Source organism: Phalacrocorax aristotelis, chromosome 2 (genome assembly GCF_949628215.1).
Source record: "Phalacrocorax aristotelis chromosome 2, bGulAri2.1, whole genome shotgun sequence".
Taxonomy (NCBI): domain Eukaryota; kingdom Metazoa; phylum Chordata; class Aves; order Suliformes; family Phalacrocoracidae; genus Phalacrocorax; species Phalacrocorax aristotelis.
In genome coordinates this window covers 162,452,155-162,477,004 of record NC_134277.1, presented here as the reverse complement: position 1 = coordinate 162,477,004, position 24,850 = coordinate 162,452,155, and the positions used below count along the sequence as shown (strand labels likewise).

At 43.3% G+C, this 24,850-nt stretch overlaps 1 protein-coding gene across 3 annotated transcripts in view; it reads left to right on the top strand.

Moving 5' to 3' along the window:
* The window catches only part of COL22A1 (collagen type XXII alpha 1 chain), a 262,270-nt gene that overhangs the window by 202,322 nt on the left and 35,098 nt on the right, over positions 1-24,850 (top strand). For all 3 annotated transcript variants that reach the window (XM_075085891.1, XM_075085889.1, XM_075085890.1), the window contains 11 exons: positions 386-418; positions 3,769-3,822; positions 4,344-4,397; positions 5,542-5,595; positions 7,601-7,654; positions 9,241-9,294; positions 10,253-10,357; positions 10,880-10,924; positions 13,044-13,121; positions 17,586-17,621; positions 18,522-18,575. In XM_075085891.1, the coding sequence (XP_074941992.1) occupies positions 386-418; positions 3,769-3,822; positions 4,344-4,397; positions 5,542-5,595; positions 7,601-7,654; positions 9,241-9,294; positions 10,253-10,357; positions 10,880-10,924; positions 13,044-13,121; positions 17,586-17,621; positions 18,522-18,575 (621 nt within the window). The remainder of the gene's footprint in view (positions 1-385; positions 419-3,768; positions 3,823-4,343; positions 4,398-5,541; positions 5,596-7,600; positions 7,655-9,240; positions 9,295-10,252; positions 10,358-10,879; positions 10,925-13,043; positions 13,122-17,585; positions 17,622-18,521; positions 18,576-24,850) is intronic.

Here is a 24,850-nt window from a genome sequence, read left to right as displayed (position 1 = left end):
TTGTGCATGGTACAAAGCAGAGAGAGACACACCAAGCTCAGCCACGGAATTAGGAAATTTAAGACTGGCTCCAAGTGGAAAAGTGAGCTGGAGATTGCTAACAGTAAACTTGCTAACAAGGTTAAGGATTTTTTTTTGTTTTTCGTAGCAGTGGGACATAAGGGGATGTTTTTGAGTTTATGTTCATTTTTCAAATGCTCTGGGAAATGTCTGATATTTGTGGTTTTTTTTTCAAACAGCCAGATGTTACAATGAGTTGCTCATTTATAAACTTACTGAGGGATATATGGAATGTGTAATCTGTAATGACAAGGAGAATACATACATTATTGCATTTCAAGAAAAATACAGAACGCTTCTTCTAACACTCTGGTTTCTCTTCCAGACAGCCTTCTTCACCCCACACCCTAGGATTCCTGTAAGTAACTTCTCCAGTAAACACGGCCTCTGGCTTACTACCTCTTGTATCTGATAGACACACAGCATCTTAGTATTTTCCATGTTATTTAAATGCTTTCAGTGAAGAGCTCAGCTGGAGTCTGGTTCCGAGCAACCATACCATTGTAAACAGCCATGATGAGAAGCCCACGGCTGTCCTGGTAACACCAGCGTCCAAGCTAGCTGTGGCCAGGACACAGCTGTATGCTGTCCTGGTCTCTTAAATGAGAAGTGTTTGCAGCACATAGGAAAATATCTGGCATTATATAGGATCACACCATTTGTATGTGAACAAACTTGTTAAGGATGAGGAGGCTTTACAACATGTATTAACAGCAGAGGTAGGCTGTAAGACTACCATTAGAAAAGAAAGTACCTATGCCAGGTTCTTCAGAGGCTGCGGAAGGAAATAGAAATGTGAGGTAGTGATGGAAATAGAGACAAGATTTCTTTGGTTCACTTTTCCCTTTGGCTCGTAGTTTGCTAATAGATATATACTAAGGAAATATGCAGAACAATGACATTGTATGTGGTCTTTGTGGTGCTACAGTCATAGAAGGAGTTATGTCTTTTGCTTTGAGTGCATTACTCTTGTAAATGAGCTGCAAGACAGTAAAGAATAAAAGGCTTGAAGTGTGTCATCAGGTCAGGTTGCTGGGATTTCTCCATGTGCAAGATGAATGTGATGATACTGTAGCACAGGTCTGCACACAGCATTGCAAGCTTCGGGAGGAGAAGGGGAGGAAAGGATAGTTACCTTTGATTTACAGCTCTACATATTAAGGGGTCAGAAGGTGGTGATAAGCCTTAGGAGAGTGTCATAGGTTATGTTACAGAGGCTGCAGGGCCAGCAGGGTGCTGAAAAATGTTATGCACTCTCCAAAACACAATACTTGCTATTGCTTTCCATTGAGTATGTGGTACATAGTGCCAGGAGCCACTTACACAGGCGGAGACAGGAAATGCAGCCTAATTAGAATGCAGTAGCAGCATTGCTCTATTTACTTATTATTCATTAAAATCAATTTCATTTAGAAGACACCTTAGTAATTGTCAGAAGTAGAAAATCTCTGACTGAGTGAGTCTGAGCTCCCATTTACCCACCACCGCAGCTCCATTGTGTGTTTTGGGTGCAGCCTGTGCTGTGACCTCTGAAGAAACTTGCTGATGCAGCAGGGTGGTAGAGGGGGGTGTTAGTTTCTTCCATGGAAACTTTTTCATGTTTATTTAGGCCAATGAGTTAAAATCATTAAATATTTCTTGGAGACGGGGTGTGTGGGAACCACAGTGGTGATCAGGTATGATGGCTAGAAAGAGGCAAAAGCAGTAAAACAGAAGATGGCTCCTCACTTTGCCTTCTATCTCCCACTGCAGCTGGGCACAGCTGAGCCCCCAGTGTGTTTGCTCTCCTTTAAGTGGCACAGAAATGACTAACGCGTTAATTGAGACTACAGGACACTGTTGAGAGCAGGTCAAGGAAGCTGTAAGCACTGATCTGGCTCAGGATGGTAGCAGCTGTTAGCTGTCTCTGCATCATTTCTGTTCATTGAGCTGTAGGAAAGAAGTGGGTGGCAGTGGATTAAGTCCAGCTACTGGGGGCAGAGGTCTCCACAAGGTGCAAAACTAGCAGGCAGCGTTAACAGTCTCAGCAGGTAGTCGTGGGTTCGGCAAATTTGGAAGGACTCACAAGCAGATTTGCTGACAGGTTGGGTTAAGAAATGCTGCCTCTACCCACGTTTGTGGCTGTGCCACAGAATGGAATTTTGCTGATTTTGCGTTAATGTGCAAGTCAAGTATCAAGGAAAAAGTAGAAGAAAGGAGAATATTAAAAAAGCTTCCCTCCCCTTTACCTGTTGTGTTACTTCTTCCCTTTGCAGTCTTGTTTTCCCTGGTAAAATGTGCCCTTAATCCCACTTAGTAACACCATCCCTGCCTACAGATCTTTGCCGTATGTCTGTGCTTTGTTGCTCTGCTCTCTCAGAAGGGTTTCAGAGCTTGAAATGTCATTACACAAAACAACTTCCAGGCACAACCATACAGGTTTGTTGCATAGGACCCTTTGCTTGGACTGCTTTAGGTGGTCCCGTTATCTTTTGGAAGGCCACTAGATGGCATGAGGGACTGCCTGATTAAAAGTTGATCTAATGTACCACTTGTAAAATTCCTCTTATTATTTATCACAGATGATAATATTTATTCATACTGCATAATAAATACAGACATAAGTAATATTTATGCAGTTACATTTATTTTGTCTGTTAAAGAATAATTTGCAAATGGACTTTAAATTCCCAGGTGTTGCAGAAATGATTGGCAAATAGCTGATGCGAATAAAATTCAAGATGATTTGTCTTGGGCTCTGCATTTTGACTGATCATTATTCCTCATGTGTGTGTAGTGCAAATCACTGATGTTCTTACTCTTCCCTGATTGCATAATTGAAACACCTTGTATTATAAATGATGAATAAGTAATGATTGCTGTTGCCTGAATACATATGTTCATATAAATATACAAATGTGAGTATTCATGTATTGCCTGGTTTATTCCAGCTAGTTCCATAATTGTGTGCTGATCTTTTTCAATTTATAACAAGCAGAAATACGGGCTTATTGATTATTGTTCTAGAGCCGAGAACAAAGCTGATGAATTTCTGTCTGAAAGCATCTTCAATTTGCTGTAAGGAGGAAGAACAGGAATAAATCCTATTAGTCAATGACGGTGGCGCATGAGATGGTGTACTGACATTGCAGGACAGAGGGGGAGTTGCATGGATGTATGGAGATGTTAACAGGACTAGAGATCAAGAAAAGCTACATAGTGCGCATCTCTGGAACTGCTCAAGATGAGACCCTGAACACCCCACCCTTATAGGTGGAACAGGGAACTGTCTGTATGTGGGATAATTTCCCCAATTGTAGGATGACATTAGGTCCGTCGTCCTACAGAGGGGCAGTGCAGTGGCACTGGTGCTTTTGCTCTTGGTCGTATCATCTGACCTTTTAATACACTGGAGCGGAAGGGATCAAATTTTGGAATGACAAATTCTTTATCTACTATCCTCTATGAAGGAAAACTGTTCTCCTTTTAAACTGAGCATTTTTGCAATAATTATTACCTCAACAGTCCAAGAAGTCTGGAAAAAATCACCAAATCTTAGTGTGTGGTATCATAGTTTTGATTCATTGATCTCAAAGTCCTTTGAAGAAACTACTCTATATTAGAAATCGGTATCTGTTTGAAAGAACACGCTTACAAAACAGGACTAGTGTGATATACAGCCTTGGAAATACCTTTTATTTCTCTTTTTGTCTTATTGTTTTGTATCAGGGTGAACCTGGACCAAAAGGGGAAAAAGGAGATCAAGGAACAAGCGGAGAACCTGTAAGCACAACCCATTGTTTCTTCAGTTGGATTTCAGCTTTAGCAGGGAGAGGACATAAAAGTTGCCTGTTTTGGAGGGATTGGGGGGAAATGTCCCTTCCAAAGTTGGGAGGCTTCTCTCATCAGAAATGGCCACGGTGGTGCTTGGCTTTGTACTGACTGTAGAGGAAGCTATGTAACTACATGAACTGAAGCACCTAAACTTTGGGCCTTAGTGGTTGAAAAGAGGACTATGCGGTTTCCTAAATAGAGTATGGCTGAGAGTATGGTTGTACAGCATTTAGTAAGGGTTTTTGAAATGATGTGGCCCACCTAAATTGTGCTTTTGGGTACTCCATTTTTATTCTGGACTGCTCGTGTTCTGGATGGAGCCCCCAGGAGAGAGAGAGTCCTGTGCAGTTACAGCCTCTGAAAAACACCCTTTCTTCTCTCAGTGGGAGGAAGGAGAAACATCTCCTCTCCTCAGGAGAAAAAAGGAGTAGTTTCCTTCAGCTCCCTCAACTCTCCCTCTGTTTTTGCAGGGATTACCTGGGGTCCCAGGTGAACAAGGTGTCCCAGGACCTGCAGGAGTACAGGTAAGAGGGCCCAGCCTTGAAGAAAATCTTTGACATGACCAGAGAGAGGTATCTTTGAGGTCGATATCACTGTAAATAATTCCCCTATACACAACAGCCCATCTCTCCTTCATCATTGTGAACTCAGGGACTTCTGTAGAGGTATTTACTTATGCTGGACATCAGGACAACGTGAGAAAAATCAAAGCAGAAACGTAGTATCTCTGTAGCATGATCAGTACTGTCTGAGAGACTCCTTCCAACTTCAGGATGCTTCAAGAGGCCATCTTATATTGATGCCACTGAACCACAGGTCTCACAGATACGTTAGTGCAGTACACTGGCAAAATATTTCAGAGCATTCAGATTCAACCTCAACCCATTTGATCCTGAAGGCTCATGTGAAATGATTTTATAGTCTCAATTATCTTCTGAAAAAGTTTTGGCGCACGCGTATTATTTCTAGTCATCACCTAGGTATGCTTTCGTATCAGCATGGGAGGGTATTCACTCTACCATCATCTGTGCTGTGCCCAGGCAATAGTGTCAGCTATAGCTTGGGCATCAACAGCTTAAACAGCTTAATAGCAGTCTCAGCATTATTAAAAAAACAGTAGTACCGTGCAACTTTTAACTGACTTCTGTTAAATGGGGGACTGTTCAGTGAGTGAGAATGACTCTGTCCTGCCAAAATCCTTAAGAAAGGGCTATGTGGTGTGTAGGACTGGAACAAACCCTCTGGACTATGATCTATTTTGACCATTTCTAAATGGCTGTTGTTTGATTTGAGAACTGCAGGCAAAACTTCCTCTGTACAGGCAGACCATCGGAGCTGAGCTGGAAATGAAGTACCTGGTAGGCATGAGAATAGGAAAGAATTTTACCCAGATGAATGCCTGTGAGTTTCAGCATCCCATGCTGAGAAAGAGCCTCTGAGCTGATCGGTCATTAGTAATTCTTCTTATGTCTCAGGGGTTTATTTTTATATTTCATTTTATCACTGCACAGAGAACTGGGAGCCATTTCCTCAGCCGTTAAACTCCTCTGTGAATTGATTAATGAAAACCATTGCCTAGTGCACGTTCAGGCATCTTGAAGTCTTTTTGTCTGGCAGGCAGTTCTGTCCCGTCTCTAATCAGCTGGTATCTCTCTTCTCTCTGCACAGGGCACAAAGGGGCAGAAAGGAGCCCCAGGTGAAGCCGGAGCCCCTGGAGAGACTGTGAGTAACTGCTTTCCTTATACCTTTTTTCTCTGACAGTAACACACCTGAAGGGACTCTGAAGTTAATGCCTGCAGATTTGCAGTCCCAGGCTGCTTGGGCACAGGGCACATCCTAAGCTCAGCTGGAAGGCTCGCTGCTTGTGGGCAAACAGGCGCAGCTGCACCAAACAGATCAATGTCCCAGTCAGGCCAGCTCTAAATTGAACATCTTTTGTTGGCCAAGTCTCTCCCTCTCTAACAAAATGCCCTCTTTTCTGGGTGAGGTGCCGGCGGAGCCTGTTACTGCACTGCGATATCAGCCAAGCCCAGGCAGCCAGCTGGTGCAGGGAGCTCACTTCTCAGCAGCAGCCTGAATTAGTTTTTGATCGCAGTTGGTTTTAGGCTTCTTCGTCAATTCTGCTTTCTTTAATACAGGCTCATCACCAGAGGAATCATCACATACCACTTTTTGAGGCATGTGTTGTAGGGAGTGCTGTTACTGTCTGACTGTGTGCTAAAGAACAGCAAAGGATTCAAGTCCTGTTTTATTATTGTGAGAGTGTATAAGCCCTTTGTGGCTGAATGGAAGGCCACACACTTTCTTTGCAAGCAGAGAAGGAGGAAGACTGAAGAACTATTTGAAATAATGATTGAGAGAGAGGATGTTGGTGTCTGGCAGAAAGAGGGAATAGGGAATCAAAATTAAGCATCCTTGAGCACTGAAATTTCTTCTTCCACCTTTGTGTTCATGGTTTTCCTTCTTGGGCTTGTGTTCAGATGTTGTCTTTAGCAGTGCTTTGACCCTAATCTCTAAACTGCCTGTCCCCATCTCTCTTTCACTCTTGATTGAAGGACTCCTTAACATTTTTAGAGAGAAAAAAAACAAATGGCAAAAAATATCCCCCTCCCACCAAACTTATCCATTGGGTTTATTTCTTTGTATAACCTGGTGGCTTGGAGGATGTTAATGATATGGAAATACAGGCATATGCAGGCATCCTTTTTGTTGCCATTTTTTCACAGGCTGCCACTGCTCAAAATGTTTCTACTGGCTCGTAGACCGGTGTCTGTAAATAACGCAGAAATGAGGAAACCTTTAATTTGCTTTTCGTAAGCCAAAGACAACAGATAGACATTCACTTTGTGAAGACTGTGCTTCATCATCTCTCAACTGTTTGCATTGTCATTCTGCAAGACATTACTGCCCAGCCCTTCCAGTAGAAGGGGTTCTCTGTACTCCAAGTCAGACAGATTATTTCAGTCTGCTGATGTAGATGTTTTTAGACAGCCTGTCTGGTTTGGCCCTAAATGGATTAGGTATGCTAATAGATATCCTTTTCCTTAAAAGCTGTGACGACAGGTGAACCCTTGCCAGTGCAGGGTGCCAAGTAACTACAGAGGTAGCAACTTCAACCTGATATAGTCAGGTATAGAGGAAAATGTCTAAATATAGCCTAGTAACCCCAAATGTGCATCTCTATGGGGACATAAATCCCCAAATACATGTCCTCTCATGCCCCCCATGCCAGCCACACATTGGCTTTCCCACCCTAAAAAGCTTTCACTTGCAGACAGAAAAGACCTGCAATTCAGAACCATAACACTCTGAATGGTTTGAGTTGTTCATCTATTTAGTGCAAATGAGTGTTTTCAGGTTTTGTTCCCCAGAGTAGAGAAAGGTAGAATAGTCAACAAAGCATATTTTGTTGACCTAGATTTTTATTCTAATGATAAATCAACATACCGTTCTTTTGATGTTTCAGACCCAGACTTTTCTTCCTGTATCTCAGCTAGATTTAGTTTGATGGAGGGTAATTTTAAGCTCCCAAAGAGAGCCTTCATCCATTTTGTATTGTTTCATGGTTCTTTACACTACAAAGTGTTTCACAAAAATGCTGGGTTTTGCTTTGTGCTTGTACAACACCTTGTCTGACATGAACTCGAATCTCGCTTGGAACATCTTGTTCCTGTGGTGGTACAAGTTGTGAATTATATATGCACACATATTTCATTTCTTAAAACAGGGCGTGACTGGACCAGCAGGGCCCCCAGGTCCAAGAGGCTTGCCAGGAAATGTGGTATGTACGCACCAGTGTATTTGTTTTCCCATCTGTGCCCTATTTTCTTTATTTAATATGTTCAGTTTTCCCTTCCACAGGGTTTACTATCAGGTTCAAAAGGCTGCGTTTCATTACCCTACTTTAATGGTCGAACTGAAAGATCTGGAGGCACCTGGGAGTGGTGTACCCATGAAAACTATTTATTTGCAGAAAGAGGGAGGCATGGAGCTGCTTCATTCCTCACCAAATTGTCAGAAGCAATTTTTGCTGCCAGCTCTTCAAGAGAAATACTGCGATGTTTATGGTCTCTCTGGTTTTGTTTCCTTCGCCTCATTTTCATTTGTCCTTTCCTTTTGAAACCATGACTTCTTGGTATAAAAATTGTATGATAATCTCCCATTTTTATTATGAAAGCATGTAAGTATTTGATCCTACAATCAAATCCTTGAAATCAATACGGTGTCATCCTTACTTCAGTAGATGTTTATCAACATTACTGAGTTGTGCATGATACAGCTTTTCATGTTTACAAAAAAACCTTTGGACTAACTCTACTCCCTGCTCCACCAGTAATTTTCTTTCTAGTGCCTGGGGTTCTCTGGGCTTACACCAGAGTAAGTGAAAAACAGCAGTTAGACCCCATGTTATAATGTATTCAGGCCCAGTGGTTTAGCACAGAGGGCTCTTTAAGGCAGAATTTATTACCTGGGAAAAAAAGAAATTTTAAATTGCCTTTCTACTGATTGTTAAGGTGCATTTGATTTAATTGTATTAATGTAGTGATTTATTTTCAAATTGAAAGGTGATATAAAAAATAAAGACTTTTTCTGATTTCATATTCCTTTAAGCAAACTTCTATACAGTAAAAGCAATATATTACCTATAAAAGCTAATGTAGTCAGAAATAATTTTTACTGGTGCCAAAAAGAAAATAATTATCACAACCACCCTGTAAGGAGGTCAGTTCAATCTTACTGGTGCCAAGGCATCATTTCACATCTTAAAATGGAGTACCACTCCATACTGCTAACTCATATTCTGGTGAGTTAGGAAGCTACAGTATTTAATCTGAAGCTCTAAATCATCTACGTTTTGACAAGGAATCCTTCAAGATCTGCCAAGACTGAAAACTGAAGGAGAGGGTAAAATGAACGTAGCTATGTTTTCCAATGCACAGCTTTGGAGAGCAGTAGCCATAAAAAATTCATATTGTGAGACTTTTGGCTTTTCTGATACAGAGGTGATGATTGGGTATTTGTTGGTAATGGATTGGGAACTGCTGAGGATTTCACAGAATTAAAAAAGTAGTTATTGGTATAAAGAGAATCCCCAAACCCGGGATTAGCTCTTTTTCTGCTTTTGCTGTTCAGCTCTTTTTTATACTGAACACCCCAACCCCCCACCCCCATTTAAGCACTTTGTACACATCTTTTCTGTGGTGTTCTCTGGAACACAGGTTGTCTGTACTGTGAAACGTAGAACTGATACTAATCCTTGAGATAGATTTTACTGAACCTATGGGTCTATCCATTTGCTTTAGGATCAAATACTGCCTAAAAAGAAAGTTTTTAGCTTTTTTAGCTTTATAGTTCTTTTCTCTCCAGGGTGTGCCTGGAGACCCTGGACTACCAGGAAAGGAGGGAGCAAAGGGGGAAAAGGTGAGTTTGTTCTTTCGTGGATTTGTTTCTTTTCTTCTTGGGCATTTTAAGTAACCCGGGAAAGAAGCAGTCTGAACTGGGAAGTAAATTCATAGATTCATGGATGGTTAATATACATGGGCTTGTTAGATCATCTTGTCTGACTCCCTCCATTACACATGCTGTAAAGGTTTTCATCCTGCTGCAGCTTTATAATTTACCTAATAAAACCACTGAGATACAACTGGATGCAGTGAAGTCACTGCCACACATTTGTGCAATGATGATCTTCATGCACTCACTGTCTGATGAGAGTGGGCATTTGGTGTTTTAAGTACCTGCTGTTCACCACTGTCAATCCAAAGCTGGAAGAAAAACTGGCTTTCATGGTTATGAATCTCAGATTTCTGCTTTCCTGATACACTGTTGTAACTGGACCGTTAGTTCAGCTTTCCAGTGCACCCTCGCTTACCTTTTGCCTGCCTTGGATAAGTGTTATGTCCCATCTCATAGCTAGGCAATGAGCTCTCTGAGGTCAGGGGTTTGTAATTTGCTTATACGTTGCACAGTGCCCAGCATGCTGGAGTCCTGATCTTTGTTCGCTGGAGTAGGAATGATTAATCAGAAACAGAGGCCCATGTATACATATATAGAGAGTTTAGAAGGGGATGAATCCCAGCCCCTTCAGTCAAATGATCTTCCAGACTACTGAGATCTACCTCAGGGTCATGTGTGGACCAAGGGCTCTCTCATATAGCTGGTTCCCAAAATATTTTGAAGTCTCTTCTTACTTTCCTTAAGGAAAATTACAAATACCTTGAGATTACTGAAAGAAAAGGCTTCCTCTAAAAGAGGATTTCCTATGATACCAAGAGAAATTCAGATGACAAGGCACAAAAGTTTCAGTCCCAGTGAAAGACCTGAGACATGAATGGTCTTTAGTATGCTACTAAGGGTTTTGCTGGATTGTCTTCTACAGGGTGATCCTGGAAAAGAAGGAAAAGTCGGTTTACCTGGTCCAGCTGGTGAGCCAGGGCCTGCTGGTGAGCCGGGTTTGCCTGGTAAGGGTAAAGATGGAGAACAGGTAAGTACTGCTGGCAAGCTCTGTGCCTGAGTAGTTCAATGTAAGATAGACGAGCATGACTTTTGCAGGAGAACGGTGTATTTTTGGTAGAGTTAGGCTTCATTGTCACAAGAGCTCACGGGCTGTCTGCTGAAGAGGTGAAAGGCCTGGTTGTGCAAATCGCTGCAGATCACATTGCTGCATCCAAAAAGGCAGAGAGAGCTGAAGCTGTATTTCTGAACATTAAACCCCCTTCAGTGTGCCATGGTGGCCACTGGAAATGGAGGCTTCCACTAGGAGTAACCGTTGTCCTTGTGATCAGCAAAAAAATGCTTAGCTTGACAGAATTTCTCTAAAAGCATTTAATTGTAGCCAAATTAGCAGATTATATAATTTGCTTAGGTGTTATCGGTAAAATATTGCCAGGACAGTGTGAGGCAAGGAGGGGGGTGGTGGGATGCTTGCTGCCTTGACTATCTCAAAGTCCAGGCTCCTCTTTGGCTGCATGGTGACTGTTTTCTGGTTTTGGCTCTGTCACTTTAGGGGCAAAGAGGCCCACCAGGCTTGCCAGGACCTTTTGGACATAAGGTGAGTGTGGGCTTTATTGTTCATTGTGGACTACTTCTTTCCATCACTTGAACTGGAGAAAAAGTTATGGTGAAAACATGGTCTGTTTTTCACTGGAATACAGAGTTTGTAAAACTTTCACTCAAAAATGGACTTCTAGCCATTTAGGAGGTTCTTTATTATTCCAATATGTCTGTAGGTGTAAATATTGAGATATGAATTAGCTGTGCTTGCTTTCCGTGTTTAAAATTTCTTCCAGCATTATGTGAATTCAACACGTACTACGACTAAATGCTGCACACTTTCTCAGGGAGACTGTGACTGGGGACCTTTAATCCATACAGCAAAGAGACCTTTCATAGCTAAAGGATGACCTACTCCTGAGGCTGTCTGTCAGCCCCTCAAAGAGCAGTCCTCCGCAGCACTCATTTCCTTCACCTCTCTCAAGGAGAATGTGATTTATTTTTTAATGGGACCAGATAGTCCTTGTTTGCCCTCCTATATTGCAGTTAAGGCAAAAAGCAGCTAGTTGATTAAGTTAATGACACTAATTTCAGCTGAAAAGAATGTTTATTCCCTTATAAGTAGGCAGCAAATAGAGAAAGGAATAAAACAGCAAAAACCTTCTGGGAGTATCTGGATTGTGCTTGAATCTTCAATCAGATGTGTCAGAAATTCTCCTCTTTGAAATGACTGTGTCCTGATCTGGATTGGAAGAAAAATAGGATGTTGAAACAGGTTCAGTAAATGATATAAGTAGGAATATAGCAGTATGAGCTAGATCCATCTAGGTCCCATATTTTTGAAATAGCCAAACTGTTGTGAAATGTTTTCTTTTCGGTTTGCTGCATTCTGTATAAATGCACTGTAGTCAGTTCTATATATCTTTGACAGTTCAGAACACACACAGAATAATAGACTGAGAATTAATACAAAAGTCAGAAAAAAACCCACTAGAAGAAATCTCATTAAATATTCTATTCAATATCAATACAAGATGGTAAGAACCTTAATTGTGCTTGGGAAAATACTATTGAACATTTTCTACTCAAATTATGTTATTGAATAAAATAACAGATAAGGGATCTGCCAGAGTGTTTGAACTAATCAGAATACATTTTCTCTCACTGTCCTTGCGGTATTTTTTCTTTGTAATGTAAGATTAGTTTAAGAAGGAAGAAAGAAAGGGAAAAAAATTAGAAGATATTGCAAACTGAATTTTGGGTGGGCAGAATTAATGGGTAACAATTTTTCTATCATGCTTCTACATAGCTGGAAATAGTGTAATAATAAATAGCATAAATAAAATTCACTGTTATAAGTCTACTGCCAGTGAGATTGGCAGACCAAATCTCACAACTGCAATACAATCCATAAAAATCTTAATTTATTTCTCCCTATGACGAGGGAACTGATGTTAAATATAAGTATCGCATCTGAATTCTTTCTTAGCCCTCCGTCTACAACGCAGTGTCAAGTTGTTGTTTGCGCTTCACAGATTTTACTATTGAAAACCTTCTTTTCTAGAAGGGAGGTCTCTCCTTTTATAGTATAGTCGTCTAGAAAGAGTGGTAGAACTACTGAATTATTTTTTTATAAAAATTATTCATATTCTTCTGTGAGTAGGTTTCTGTTGGTAAAGGAAAGGAGAATATTAAGATGTAACCAAACATCTCTAATTCTGTCTTACCCAGATAAATAATCTGTAGTTAGCAATGTTTGCAAGTTTGCCATCTACCGTAGAAACACAGCGAAAGAAAAGCGCGTTATGGTGCTTAGTGTTTCCCCAAGCCAAGGAGAGTGCCTAATACCCTGCAGGCAACGGTAAATGCTGGAAATTGGATGCTGTGCACTAAGATAAGTTAAAATACTTGTAGAGGCTGTGTTCCGCTCAGTTACGTGGTGCGGCACGCATTGGCGTTGTGTGAGAGCTCACAGAAGTGGGCTGGGGCTCATGTGGAGGAAGGGGGCATGATGTGACAGTAACTGTGCCATATCCCCACGCTGACACCACCTGATACCATTCCTCCATGGGCAGGATCAGGTCAGGGTGTATGAGTGTTATGTTGTAAAACCTGATTGCATTTCAGCACATTTTCTCAGCAGTGCACTAAGCCTTTAACTTCTTCCTTTGTTTCAGGGTGAGAGGGGAGCTCCTGGCCTCCCTGGACAGCCGGGAGACAGAGGCGTGCCAGGAATCGGTCTGGCTGGACCCCCTGTAAGTAGCAGATGCTGCTGCAGCCTCTGACAAGGTAAAAACTTACCAATCGCCATCTGGGGAATGGGTTCCCTGGGCTCAGCTGTGCCACCAGCCTGTGGGATATTTTACCCTCTGAAGATGTAAACTACAAACTAGTCCAGAGGCTGCCATTCATGGCTCAGATCTCTACACAACTGTTGTGAGGGCTTTTGATGCATTCAGTTTGAGTTGAAAGAGAAAGGCAGAGAAGTGCTGTAGGAGTGGTTGATACCGCTGGCTGTTACTCCTGACTTTTCTGCATTGTCTTGACACATTGGCTGTAGATGTGAGTCGAGATCTGTGCTGAGCCAGCAGGTCTGGTCTGCTGGGCAGACGTAACCTTGCTGTCACCCTGTTAGAAGGGATGAGTGTGACACACATGCCCACATCAGTGATACGGTCAGCACTCTGATAGGGAAATAAAAAATCGGATTGCTTTAATTGCTGCGTTCCAAGAGAGCCATCATCCCCATAATTTCCCACAAATGTTTAGTTGGACCTCATGCAGCTCAGCCCTCACCTCCTGTATCCATAGGCCACGAGGTATATCTGGGAGTCTGCTCTGAAAAGTTTGGATTTTGATATCACTGGGCTTCAATCATTCCAGTACTTGTCCTGTACAGCTCCTCTTGAGATGAGGAGTATTTGGGAGTGCTCTGACTGTAGCCCTGCTCTGAGTCCTCAAGATATGCACTGAATTTGCAAGAGAAATATGTTTTGGAGGAAGCAAACTTCATTCCTAGCTGTAATTGCTAGAGGACATCTGAGATCTTGCATTCTTTCGCTTCCCATTGTACATGCCATGATACTGTGCCAATCACAGTAAATGTTTTCATGCTCTGGTTATCTAGATATAAATTTCCCAATTAGTACAGGAAATTACCTTGAAATGATAAGGTCATATTGTTGTGTAATACTGGTTGACAAATCTAGGTTTCTGAGGTGTATCTCCACTTAATATTTGCTTTTACCATGCTGAATGCTCTATAAGGTAAAGCAGACTGGGTCAGGCATGTTTCACACTGTTGACTGTGTCGAGGCCTTCATGCTCCTCACAGGGTTCCCCATGACTGAAGAATTGCTGGGTGTTATTTATTGCCTAACTAAGGAACAGTGATGTTATCGCATTTCTTGATGTTCAGTCATTAATATCAAAATTAAAATGAAATTAGCAAATAAGTAACTGGCTTGTTTGAAAGCCACTAGACTGTGTCTAGTTTTTAATTACTGATTTTTAGATTCAGTAGAGGGGTAGGGTTCACTTCTGCATCCTGATGTACACCAGACAACAAAGTTATTCTTCATTTGGGCTTTAGCATCTGCATATCCATGAACACAGGTGACTAAGAACTTGACTCCGAGTGTAGACATCACTTGTCTTACACCAGAAGATCACTTTTTTCTGTGTCATCATTGACCACTGTCAGGATGAGTAGCCACCTACATGCCACACTATTCCCTATTTGATTTGTTTTTATTTATTTAATCTGCTTCACTAAATACTTTTTTTTTAAAGAACTATTATGATGTAGATTCATCATAACCTCACCTCCAGTACAAAGACTCTGGAATTTGAAAAACGGTCTATAACCTTGAATCCATCAGGCTTTCACAGAGTCTGAGTCCCACGGAAAAAGATATAGTAAAGTCAGTGGAGCTGCCTCAGTGCATATTACACACTGAATTAAAAGTGTCAGCCCATACCCTTTAGAGCGATGTGACAAAATTGTGTGTATAATACTTCCAGCTTCAGAGCTGAGAGCCAGCACCTCTTTTTAATTGGAGTCCTCACCCTGTTTCCTCCTGTGCCCTCAATCTCACTCAGGCTTTGCTCCTTGCTTAAAAGGTATGTATAGGTGAGGATATTTTTACTTTGCTGAAGTACTGAGCTACTATTTACATAACACTGAGCCATAAACTGAGTATCAACAGAGTGTGTTCTTCCCACATGAACCAAAAGCTTGGAGAAATGGGTGAATTCACATGCTTAGGCTGAAGTTGCCTAATGGGCTCATGTGCTGCAAAAGTAGAATGCTTTTGCTCTGCCTTGCCCTGTTCATATTACTATGGGTTTGGAATTATGTATTTAGCCTTTGCTTGAGCAGAGTATTAAGGCTTCTTGCATGGAGGACTGTATGAGGATTAGTGAATTAATGTGCCTGAAATAGAAACCAAAGGGAGAGGAGTCATAGTGTGAGCCAATTTGTTCAAACACAGTCCCAGAGATGTAAGGTCAAGCCTTGTTTTGGGTGTGTTTGGAATACCAGATTGACTCATCCATGCTGGATATGGGTACTGCATCCCTTCTGTGGTGTTCCTATAGAAGCGGATACCTTCTAGTGGCTCACTCTACTCAGTTGCATCTTTTTAACTTGCATCCCCAAACAAATAGCATATGCAAACCCACTGGACTCCCTGCTTTGACCTCATTTAAAGAGCACACATGTCCCATGGTATGCTTTCCCTTGCCTTAGAGGTAGCTGAATACAGTGGTCTTCAGGACCTGGGGGAATTGTCCTGTCCCAGCCCAACAGATGCGGGGGTGTTGTGGTTCTGTGTCCCCAGGTCCATCCAGTAGCAAGGTTGAGCACGTGGCATCATACCCAATGGGCATTTGCGTATGCAATGCACACGCATACGCAAACATGCGTGCGACTGCGCAGACCGGTGCAGAGAATAATGCCTTTATCAACACTCATATAAACCTGAACAGCACTCTCAGAAACATGAGCAAGAATGTCTTAATCCTGCTCCTCCTGTTTGGCTGAGAAGGTTTGAAGGTGACTGTTGGAATATATACATGAAATGTGGATCTTTCCAGCAGCTGGTCTTGGACACCTGCTCTGCCCAGTACCCAGGCCTCCACACCCCAGGGTCCTCAAGTTACTGGCACCCAGATCTGTGAGCCTCCTGGGTTCACAGCCTCACAGCCCAGTTGCTGCCACCCAGACCTCCCCTACTCACCAGCTCATCTGGCTTGAAACTCATTAAGATTCGATGACATTAGCTCAGATTCATGAACTCACCCATGCTGAAGAGTGTAACAAATAGGATTTAATGAGAATATAGTAAATGGGGTTACATCAGGCTGGCAGCCAGTCACCAGTGGGGTTCCCAGGGCTCAGTTTTAGGGTAAGTGCTTTTCAATGCTTTTATAAATGATCTGGATGCGGGAATCAAATATATATTAAGTAAGCTTGCCAATGATACTAAACTAGGAGGAATTGTAGACTCCCTTGGGGCTAGAGAGGCCTTACAAAGAGATCTGGATAGACTAGAGAGCTGGGCAATCACCAGCCATTCGGAGTTCAACAACAGCAAGTACAGGATCCCCCACCCAGGATGGTGTAATCCTGCTTACGCGTAAAACCTGGGGGATGAGAAGCTGGAGAGCAGACCTGCAGAAAGAGATCTAGGGGTTTGGGTTGGTGGAAACTTGAATATGAGTCAACAGTGTGCCCTGGCAGCCAAAAGGGCCAACCATGTCCTGGGGTGCATCAAGCACAGCGTAGGTAGCCAGTCGAGGGAGGTGATTGTCCCGCTCTGCACCGCACTGCTGCATCCCCGCCTCGAGTACTGTGTGCGGTTTTGGTCACCTCAATGTAAGAAGGACATCAAACTGTTAGAGTGTGCCCAGAGGAGGGCGACCAAGATGGTGAAAGGCCCTGAGGGCAAGACTTATGAGGAGCGAGGAGTGGCTGAGGTCACTTGGCTTGTTCATCTTGGAGAAGAGGAGGCTCAGTGGTGACTCAGTGGTGAGGAAGGTCCCCCCTTCCTCAAGGGGAACAGAGGAGGGGGAGGTGCTGATCTCCTCTCTCTGGTGACCAGCAACAGGACATGAGGAAATGGAATGAAGCTGCATCAGGGAATGTTCAGACTGGACATTAGGAAAAGGTTCTTCACTGAGATGGTGGTCAGTCACCGAAACAGGCTCCCTAGGGAAGTGGTCACAGCACCAAGACTGTCAGAGTTCAAGGGGGATCTGGATGATGCTGTTAGATGTATGGTTTAGTTTTAGGTAGTCCTGTGAGGAGCAAGGAGTTGGACTCAATGATCCTTATGGGTCCCTTCCAACTTGAGATATTCTACTGTCCTATGATTCTATGACTGTGGTGATGAAGTACAGGGCTCGGTCAGTCAAGCATCATGTTAGCATACAGCTGACCCCTCTGGTCCCTTTTTCTCTCTTTTTTTCTCACCCTTTTTCCTCCATGATCTACCTCAATTTCTTCCTTGCTTTGCCTTTCATCCTTCCCCTAAAGAATCTGCTGTGAGTATTGCACACTTTAACAATGTCTATGTCAGCAGCCTGTCAGACTTGCTCCTTCTCCTCACCCTTCCTTCTCCAGTTTTTTATACCTTGGTGCTTCAGGACCCACCCTAATTAGCCAAGGGGGGTGTTAATTTTAAGAGTTTTTATTGCTGTATCTTTTCTGTTTGCAGGGCCCTGTGGGACCCCCAGGAGACAAAGGGTCATTGGTACAGTATGTCTTTCTAACTACACCCAAATTTTATGGGGAGGGGATGACCACATTGACTGTGTTTCTACCAGCGATTTCATGAAGGCATGTTTAATTAGGTTTTTTTGCCCAGGGATGGTAGGGTCACAGGGTAGCTGACCCTCCAAACATAATTTCTCTTGTTCATTACCAGCTACTTGTCTGTTATACTAAGATGTGAGAAAGAATTGATCGAGACTTTTGGCATGGTGAGAACTTTTCCTTACTTGTCAATAGTCCTACAAAAGAACGAATGAGTCGTTTAACCCCTCAATCAAAAAAAAAAAAACTATTTCAAGGCATGTAATTGAAGTCATACTGCTATGCCTTATAGCCAAGGCATCGAAGGTTTAAAAAAAAAAGACTTAAATCTTACAGAAAAACCTGCATTTCTGTATTCACCAAACACACATTGTTCCTCAACAGGCAGCTTTGCAAAGTTGCAATCCATTGGTGTGAAACAAGTAACTGTGTACTGTGGTCTCAGCATACACTGGCGTGAATTTCCAGCACAACAGCCAGTCCTAGCCACTGTACTAGCTTTGCACTGAAGAGCTGGACCTTCTTTTCTCCTCTAGAGTCCTGTGCTCAGTCATATTTTCTTCCTGTTCATAAACTTGCCTCCTATAAAGACTCATTATGTCTTTTCCAATCAAGGCATGTGAGGCTTGACTTTAGTGATGCACGTTCCCCTGAGGCACAGAAACGATTGTTACTGTGATAGTGCAATGTGAGATTTAATTTTTTTTTCTTAAACTCTGTCATAGTTGTTACTTTTTTTCCCCAATAACTATTGCGTTGAGGATTTCTTCTCTTCAGCTAAGCAGCACCTCATAAGTAGTGTTCACGTTATTGGATTTGTCTGTTCTCTCCTTACCAGGGTCTCCGCGGTGTTCCTGGTATCCCTGGACCGCAGGGGCCCCCTGGCCAGGATGTAAGTAAAATAAAAGTGTAAGTGCTCAAGAAATTTGCCAATGCCTGAGTCTAATTTCCCTAAAAATTGTGCTCATACTTAATCACAGAAATGGAGTGTTACTAGGATGGTCCAAGGGTGATGATTTGCAGAAGTGGAGCTCTTACAAGGTAGGATGTCAGGGGGGAACAGTTAGGCTAAGGAGGGTTGTCTCAAGGAAAACAGTCGACTTTACCACTGAACTATTTTAAAATGACACTGGAGAAGGGACCTGGCAGCATACACTGGGGAGCAATCCCACACTGGAAAAGGATGATTGATAAGCTGTCTAGGAACTTCTTAGAACCCTCTGAGATAAGTAACCTGTAATATTTTTTATTAAAACAGGGCTAGAGCTGTTAAAAAGCTCTTTTTTAGTTCATTTTGCTGCTGCTACTGTGCATGAGAGATGACATTTTAACCTCTTGGTGTGTGTCCTCACTCCTGCTGTCTCAGTGGGTGAGTCATGGAGCTGAGGGATAGAGAGAAAAGTGGCAGACTCCCAGCTGGAAAGCTGACCCCTCTTGCTGCCTGGCTTTGTCGCAGTGTTGAATCAGAAAAAATAACGTATTTTTTTCTCTGCTGGTCATCCAGCTCTGTGATGTGGAAACCAGTCCTGGAGGAAATCCAGTGAGGAGGCTCTGAAGATTTTGAAAGGCTTGATGTTTGGATTTGAGCCTGTTGAGGGAACACTGTGGGGAGGGGGCAGTGGCCTTCTGTAACTTTCCTTCTCAGCACTGCTTTATAATGCTGTCGTGGCTGAAATGGATACCAGTTTTAATGAAATCCATGGCAAGACATTTTCAATCTTAATGTGGCTTTATTGATGTACATCAGCTGCCTTAAGGTGTGTACTGACCTATGGGATGGATCTCCTTTCCTCCTGCAGTGTTTGGAGTAGAAGGTCTAGTTTTCTTTCTGCACCCTTTGTCACAAAACAAATGATTGTGGCCAGGGTATTCCTCCACAGCCCATGACAGTAGAAGTGGTCACAGAATCACAGAATGGTGGGGGTTGGAAGGGACCTCTGGAGATCATCTCGTCCAACCCCCCTGCTTGAGCAGGCACACCCAGAGCAGGGGGCACAGGAACGCGTCCAGGTGGGGTGTGAATGTCTCCAGGGAAGGGACTCCACAGCCTCCCTGGGCAGCCTGTGCCCCTGCTCTGGCACCCGCACAGGGAAGGGGTTTTTCCTCATATTGAGGTGGAACTTCCTGTGTTCCAACTTGTGCCCATTGCCCCTTGTCCTGTCGTTGGGCACCACTGAAAAGAGTCTGGCCCCATTCTTTTCACACTCACCCTTCAGATATTTATAAGCATTGATAAGCTGCCCCCTCAGTCTTCTCTTCTCCAGGCTAAACAGATCCAGGTCGCTCGGCCTTTCCTCGTACGGGAGATGCTCCAGTCCCCTGATCATCTTGCTAACTCTCTGCTGGACTCTCTCCAGTAGTTCCCTGCCTGTCTTGAATTGGGGAGCCCAGATCTGGACACAGCACTCCAGACATGGACTCACAGGCAGAGTAGAGGGAGAGGATAACCTCCCTCGACCTGCTGGCCACACTTCTTTTAATGCAGCCCAGGACACCATTGGCCTTCTTGGTCACAAGGGCACAGCGGCTGGCTTGGGGTCAGCTTGTTGTCCACCAGCGCTCCCAGGTCCTTCTCAGCAGAGCTGCTTTCCAGCAGTTCAGCCCCCAGCCTGTACTGGTGCCTGGGGTTGTTCCTCCCCAGGTGCAGGACCTTGCACTTGCTTTTGTTGAACTCCATGAGGTTCCCCCTGCCCCACCTCTCCAGCCTGTCCAGGTCTCGCTGGACGGCAGCACAGCCTTCTGGGGTATCAGCCACTCCTCCCAGCTTGGGATCATCAGCGAACTTGCTGAGGGGACGCTCTGTCCCTTCGTCCAGGTCATCGATGAATACGTTGAACAGGACTGGACCCAGCACAGACCCCTGGGGAACACCACTAGTGACAGGCCTCCAGACAGACTCTGCTCCATTGAACACGACTCTCTGAGTTTTGTTTTTCAGCCAGTTCTCTGTGAGGTGACTGTCCACTCATCCAACCCACACTTCCTTAGCTTGCGTCTGAGGTCCTTTGCCTCCATCACCCTCTGTCCCTGAGCAGCCACAGATCCAGGATTGATTGTGTCTTGCTGACTGCCCCCTTGTCTCGGATAGTTGAGATTTTTAGTCAAGAGTTTTTAAAGAGAAAATACAACAGAAGGGTTTATTACAACTGTATTGTGTGAGGAGTGTCAGAGCCAGCTTTTCTGAGTCTCCTTCTGGCTCTACTTAGATCAGTGTTCACTGATTAGCTCTTGGAGTGGCAGTACTGGAGTCTTCACATCTTTCCTTTTCCCCATAGAGAATTACCCAAACAGAACCATTCTTTATGGTACTTACAAAACACATCCCCTATTACACTGTTTTAATTGCACTCAATATGTCTTTTAGGAGCGCTCTCTGTTTTGGGTGATCACCTGTTAAGCAATTCTACCTGTGTTTTAGGAAGTGTAAATGTAACTACAGGGCACATTTCAACATTTCTTGGTACAACAGCAGGGATACCTTTTTTGACAGGACCATGCATTTGCAGTTTCTTGATCTCCACTTTCATTTATGACTGCTACGAAGGATTTTTTGTTCTGCTTTTGTGCTCGTGTATCAATGTAATATTCCTGTATTCTTCGAAGCATGCTCATTTTTGTACTCTGTTGTGTTTAAACAGTACGTCATCAGTTAGGGAAACTCTGATTTGAATTTCTAATATGAATTTGCCGTGCAACTCCCAAGCCATTCAGTGGCAAAAGCCTTCATGACTTGACTCAGTGTCTTGGTTTTTTGCTGTGGCCTTTGCAAATTTATTCCATGTTTTCTTCTGAGACTGAATAATTATTTTAAATCACATTTACACACATTAGGTTATTCTCTGCATTATTTTTTTCCAGTTGCAGACTCATCAGATGCTCTTGGAAGTGTCTGCTATATGTTGTTGTATTCCCTGATACTCTAAATAAGATTTACAGTTGTATTTGAGGAAGTGGAAGAGTCAGTAATTCTTTTGCAATAGCTTTGGCCAGAATTATCTCCCATAGGTGATTAGATTGGGGTTTTTTGCATGACTACATTCTAGCTTCTTTCTAAAGCTAAATAATCACGTGCCATATTTTTTGCAATAGCACTGCCCAAAGTCACCTTTTGAAACACCTGTTGGCAATTCAATCAACTATCAGGGGTTCTCAGGACAGTGCCTTGTTTTATTAAAATTTAGGTTTTGAAAATCCTAGTCTAAGTTTACAGTACAGTGATGATGGTTTGGTTTTGTTCTGCTCCTCTTAGCAAAAGACTTGTTGTTTATTTGTCCTCAAGAATTCAATATGTCCATAAATCCCTACAAATTCTCCTCTGGGACAAAGCTGGGACATATTGTCTTGTCCCATATACATTATTTCCTTGTCTTTAAATTTGATTTTTTTTTCAGATTAACTAAAGCTCCAGCTCTTAGAGCCTGAAAAGTGCTTTCTCTAGGCTATTTTGTGGTCTTTGTTTTTTCCTATAGTAGGACTAATTTCTTCCATAGCAGGACTATTATGTATTCTGCCTACTTTCATGCCCTCAATTACTTCAAATATTATTTGCACTTGCTTCTGGGAAAAAAAAATCCATATCACATTTTAAGCAGTATTCCTGTATCGAGTATTTAAAAAGCGTAGCCTTAAATACCTTCTTTCAGAGAAATTGGCCAATCTCACATTCTGAGAGTTACGAAGAATATTTCTACATGTTAAGTGATGTTATGTGCATGGCCGCCTCCTCCAGCTGCTTCAGACCAGGTCCCACCTGCGTGGCCTCTGTTGCCCACGTCCCAGGGTCTCTGCCCAGGTGGAGGGATGTGGCTACTGCCTTCCTGTTTGCAGGTTGAACCACTAATGAAGCTCTGCATGAATCCCGGAGATAGAGACATGGACACACGGTAACAGAGGACACTGACATGGCTGATCACACGGACTGCCACAGGCAAGGCTCTGCCTTCAACAGCACCTACATACTGGACTCACATTTAACATAAGACCAGACAGTCAAGTCCCCTCCTTCTTTTCAGCTGGCAGGGACAGGTCACTAGTGGTGGCACACACGCACCGCTCTAGGTTCACAAGAACACACATATTTGCAGATCCTTCAAGCACTGGCACAGCCCCTGTGTCCTGGCACCCCTGCCCAGACCCCCTTACCTGCCCCATGGGTCCCCTGCTTGCCTGCTGGTCCAGCCTGATGCTTGCTGCAAACATGCAATGTTCATAGACTTGTTCCTCGTGCACTCCACGCCTGCGGTTCCTCATGGCCGTACCAGCATGGCCCCCACCCACCTGATACCCCAGCCGGGACCCAAGTCCCCCTGTTGCCAGCTAGAAGTTTGCTGATTAATACACACGCCCCTACACACACACCAGGACTGGGGAAGGTACAGACACTCGCCACATCCCAGCTGGCACCAGACACAAGGGCTATGACCTGTGGTCGCATACCAGCCACTAGCGTGGATCCTCTCACCCACCTTGCTCATGCTGGTCCCCCCAGTAGGTGGTTTTGGGAACACACACCGTTCCTGCCCCAGTGGCTGAATGTTAAAGACCCCTGCCCTCACTGCAGTAGCTGACAGCAGAGGCTGGGGGAGCCTGCAACCCTGGGCTGACTCTAGTAGCTAGCCCCAGTTTTCACTCACACGCACATACAGGTCTCACCAGTAGCTGGCACTTAGTCCCTGCGGCACACATACACATTATGCAGAGAGGTAGTTAAGGAAAGGTTCAGTAAGACGATACAAGATGATAGAAAAATCCATGGTGATCAGGTGCAGGGCTCAGCTACACAACTGCATGGACCAGCCCTGTTTTACATGACTGGCCCCTTTTATACCCTTTTCTGTCCACCCCGCTGTTTGTTCTTCTCTCCCTTCCCCTGCATGTCCCCTCATGCATCCCTACAGCTCTATCAAGTCCTGCACCCCTCCCAGTTCAGGGTCCTCCTAGTTTACAATCACATGACTTGCAAAGTCCACACTGGTCTTGCTGGAAGTGCAGCCTGTGGTTTGCTGACAGCCCATCAGTTAGTGTGAGTGGCAAGGTTCGTTTCTTGTTAGGTCTGTGTCTTGCTATATTTTGTTTCTCATTTCCTCCTTTTCCCTTAGTTTCCAAACTGACACGGTTCTGGATCAGATAACCTTGCTGGAATAAACCTTCTCACACTCCCACATGCCTTCATCAATTAGTGTGGCTGTCCAGGTCTGGTTGCCATCACTGCCTCCTTTATTTGTTGGTCAGGTTTGTGTCCCTGTATGTTCTTATTTATGGCTTCCTCCTTATTTACCCTTGTTTTGCTGAAAAAGGTCCTTTGACAAAATACCCTTAAAGGAGCTGACACTCTCTGTCCAAATACCCTTATAATACACATTTTTTGGGAAGCATCCACTCTCCTCTGTCTGTCTGCTGGGAGATAAATTGTTTCTGTTCAACATACCTACTTAGCTCCCTTAGATTAGAAAACAATCTGACTGAGACATTGTCATGTCCTACTATTAGCAACGCGGGCACCCATTTAGTAAGCGCTTTCTGTATTTTGATCATAATAAATTTAATTAACATAAACATTGACTTAATAACTTTTTAATTATGTTAATTATTTATGATAACTAAGTTTCAGTATTACTGGGAAGTTAATCTTCCCCTGCATTTATTTTCATAATTACAAAAGTTTTGTGTATGCATACATTACTGCCATCGGATCTGAACAGCAGGATTTTCTATTCTGGGGTTGATTTTCCCATGCGGCTACAAGGGCAGTTCCAAGGAGTCTTCGTGTTTGTTTTAGGGTACATACACCCCAAATCAGAATACACTTATTAAACCCCCTATTGGCTTTTTATTCCTGGGACCTATAACCTATTTAAGCTATTGCATTTCAAGTCTAATTTTCAGTCTTGTAATAGATCTAGCTTACCATAAGCCTGTGTGAGTAGTTTGCTTTTACACTTTCTTTTATTTTCATATACGTCACTTACCTGAGCATCATTTTTCAGTGTGTCATCTGCACAGCTCCCACCGGTTCCCAGTTAGAGACCATTCCTGTGTGTCAGATTTTGCAGGCTGACAGAGTACTCTGGATCCTGTGCATCATACCTCCTTATTGCTGACATCTTTTTCCTGCACTGGTATGCTGTACTGGTCCTTGGATAGTCTACTTCGTGCCAGCCACCGTTG